This window comes from Carya illinoinensis, chromosome 3, assembly GCF_018687715.1.
Source record: "Carya illinoinensis cultivar Pawnee chromosome 3, C.illinoinensisPawnee_v1, whole genome shotgun sequence".
Classification (NCBI taxonomy): domain Eukaryota; kingdom Viridiplantae; phylum Streptophyta; class Magnoliopsida; order Fagales; family Juglandaceae; genus Carya; species Carya illinoinensis.
The window spans coordinates 12,719,555-12,722,572 of NC_056754.1; the positions used below are offsets into that span (position 1 = coordinate 12,719,555).

Here is a 3,018-nt window from a genome sequence, read left to right on the forward strand (position 1 = left end):
AGTGCTATGTAGACTCAACATCTCTCTCCCTCAAAACCCTAAACCTTGAGAAAACTAGTCCTCCCCCCCCCCCATTTATATTTTGATAGAACAACTGATGATTCTAATCCTGCCAATAACTAAATTCTAGCTGCTAAGACTACATCAATAAATAATGCCATTTTAGAGGTTTGAGCTAATGTCTCCACACAGAGAGAGAGAGAGAGAGAGAGAGAGAGAGTTGATGATATGATGAACACACAAGCAAAATATCATATAGGGGTGGGGCATGTAACAAAGGTCTACTGGTCAAATATTCAAATAAATTAAACAATCATAACTAATTAAAAACCAATGACTCCTAATTGAAATAGAGAACTACTTAATACATTACACAAAAATAAATTTACAAATTGATATAATTTGATAAGAGAAAAATGATAACATTACTACTTCATTACTACTTATTTACTACTCTTTTTTTATTTAATTTTTTTTATAATTTTTTATTTTACTTAATGATTAAGAAAGTGGATAGTAGTAAAGTTATATATTTTTTTAATTTTTTTCTTAATGATTAAGGATGTTAAAAAAATTCTTAAAAGAAAATGAAAAAAAATGAAAAAAATTTAAAATATACATGAGTAGTAGATGGATAATAACTCTATCACTACCCTTGATAAGATCCGTTAAATCTACTTTACAATTGACATATTACATCAAGACATATCAATTTATAAATTTACTTTTATGTAATCTTTTTATGTCTAACATATTTCTCTTTAAATAACCCCACCAGCCACCCCTAAACACAAAAGCATCATTTTCTTTCAATATGGTTTTTCGTTTTTTCCCCAAAGGTACAATAAGAACAAATTTAGGTACATGTTTTTGCTTCAAAAGAATAACAACAAAGCGAACAAAGGCGACTTCACTTGCTTCAAAACCCTCCCTCCCTTCAAAAGGGCAAAATCAAAAGTGTATTATTAGAGACAGAATGTTCCAAAAGCATGCTCCTACCCTCCTTCTCACCAATTAATACATATATCTTGTGCACCATCCTAACCCGACCCATCCCATCCGGATTATATCGTGGATCCATCCTCCACCCAATTCCATCGTAGCAATTCAGTTGGACGGCTGCCATGCCGAGGCTGTGAGCAATGACAGATCTTTCCAACCTAACTTCAAGCAACCATTATCCTCCACTAAAGTATAACCCTTCCACGGGAACATCCCAAGCAACAAGCTAGCTTGGGCCGCCGGGTTGCCCCCCAGTGAGATAGGCTGGAATCCGACCCGCCTTAACTCCTCTCCCCACCTCTCCACCTTCTCCTCTCCGGTCCTCTTCGGCCCACCAACGGCCATGATGTTCCTAATCTCGCACCCAAACAGTTGCTGCTCCACCATATGCCTCTCTAGGTTATCCTCACCCAATCCGTCCCCAAGCGCGTCAAACAACGCGCTGTAGTAATGCAAAGCCTCCACGAACCTGGCTAAAAAGCCACCCCCGTGGCTGAGATCCTGTTCGACGATTGTGATCAGTTTGGGTCTCAACAAAGCCAACACTTTCAGCGTCCCCAAATCGCTCCCCGTTATATCGTACAGACAATGGTGCATCCAGTGCACCACTATGGCCTCGTTCGGCCTCACCCCGAGTTGACTCAGATCTTTCACATTCCCGATTTTACCTTCGAACGGGTGGAACTCGAAGGGAAGCCCAAGCGAACTCGCGAAGTCCCCGAGTCTCTTACCGGTCGACTCTAGCAAATCGGAGGAGGATCCGAACCCGGTGACCCGCATGGATCGGATCTTCTTGTTTCGGGAGGCGAGGATGTGGAACAATCCGGGCCATTGGAGGCCCTGCATTATATCGAGATCGATGACGTGGACGTGTTCTTCGCCGTCCAATGCTTGGAAAATGGCTTGGTTGGCTGTGAAGTGTGAGAATTTGACCAAGGGACTGATGGAGTTGTAGGATTGGAGAGCGGAGAAGATTTTCTGCGACTGAGTGAGGGTTCGAGTTTTGGAGCTGAGCGGCCAGTAGGTGCCGAGGTATGAGGTGATCACGCGAGCATGGAGCGCGTGGGCGAAGTACGCTCCAACGCGCTGCGGGGAAGAGCCATAGGGAGACGAGAGCTCGGCGATTTCGGGAAGTAGATCGGCGGCCTCGTCGAGGTGCTCCAAAGCCACGCTCTCGGCGCACTGGAGCAGAAGCCCTAATAGTTTCAGGCCGGTGGACTCCCCCTCCTCTCTTTCGTCCAAGGTCTTCTCGCCGGAGACCGACGCTTCGTTGGAGAAATTCATCCTCTTCGTCGTCGCGTCGTCCCCGTAGCTCTCGTCGCGGTCCACGCGCTTCGACTTCATCGCAGAGCTATTGGAAGGGTTAGATATTGGAGACTGTGGAACTAAGCTCTGAAGCATGATCGATCAGATAGAAAAGAAAATACAGACAGGGAGAGAGAATCAAAAGGCGAATAGATTCAGGGGGGAAAGGGACAAATAAAGGAGAGAAAGACAAGGGGAGTGAGTACGGAGAGTTAGCAGAGGGAGGGGGTGGTGGGAGTGTGCTGTGTCAGAGAGGGTTGATGTTTGGGGAGAGGGAAAGTGAGAGAAAGTTGGAGGGTAGACAGAGTGACAGGAAAAAGGTTGAAAACTTTTTAGCAGAGGAAAGGGAGAAGGGAGGGGTCTACGACTCTATTCTCTATCATCCTCCTTAGGTACTCCGGCTTACAAGGTTGCGGGGTGGGGTGTCGTTTCGTCAAGTCAGTTTGTTCGTTTCTTTGTTTGGTTTTTTCCTTTAACAAATAAATTAGTAAGGGATAAAAATAAGAGAAGAAAGCTTGTGTTGTGTTTGACAATTTGTCCCTGTGAATGGGATTATATCATAATCATACTATAAAAATGTTGGTGAAGGATTTTTATTTATGTGGTTGTAGGGTAAAGGTCTGGAAGATGATAAAAACGACAAAGGAAAAAATAAAAGAAAAAATGCAGCCTTTATAATAATAATATTATTATTATTACTGCTTAAAAAAT

The 3,018-nt window shown here is 43.2% G+C and overlaps 1 protein-coding gene across 1 annotated transcript; it reads right to left on the bottom strand.

Annotated features, from left to right (window-relative positions):
* Positions 1-785: 785 nt before the first annotated feature.
* On the bottom strand, positions 786-2,816 carry LOC122303303 (scarecrow-like protein 23). Its single transcript, XM_043115017.1, has one exon. The coding sequence runs from the start codon at positions 2,401-2,403 to the stop codon at positions 1,108-1,110; it is 1,296 nt and encodes a 431-aa protein (XP_042970951.1). The 5' UTR covers positions 2,404-2,816; the 3' UTR covers positions 786-1,107.
* Between the last annotated feature and the right edge of the window lie 202 nt (positions 2,817-3,018).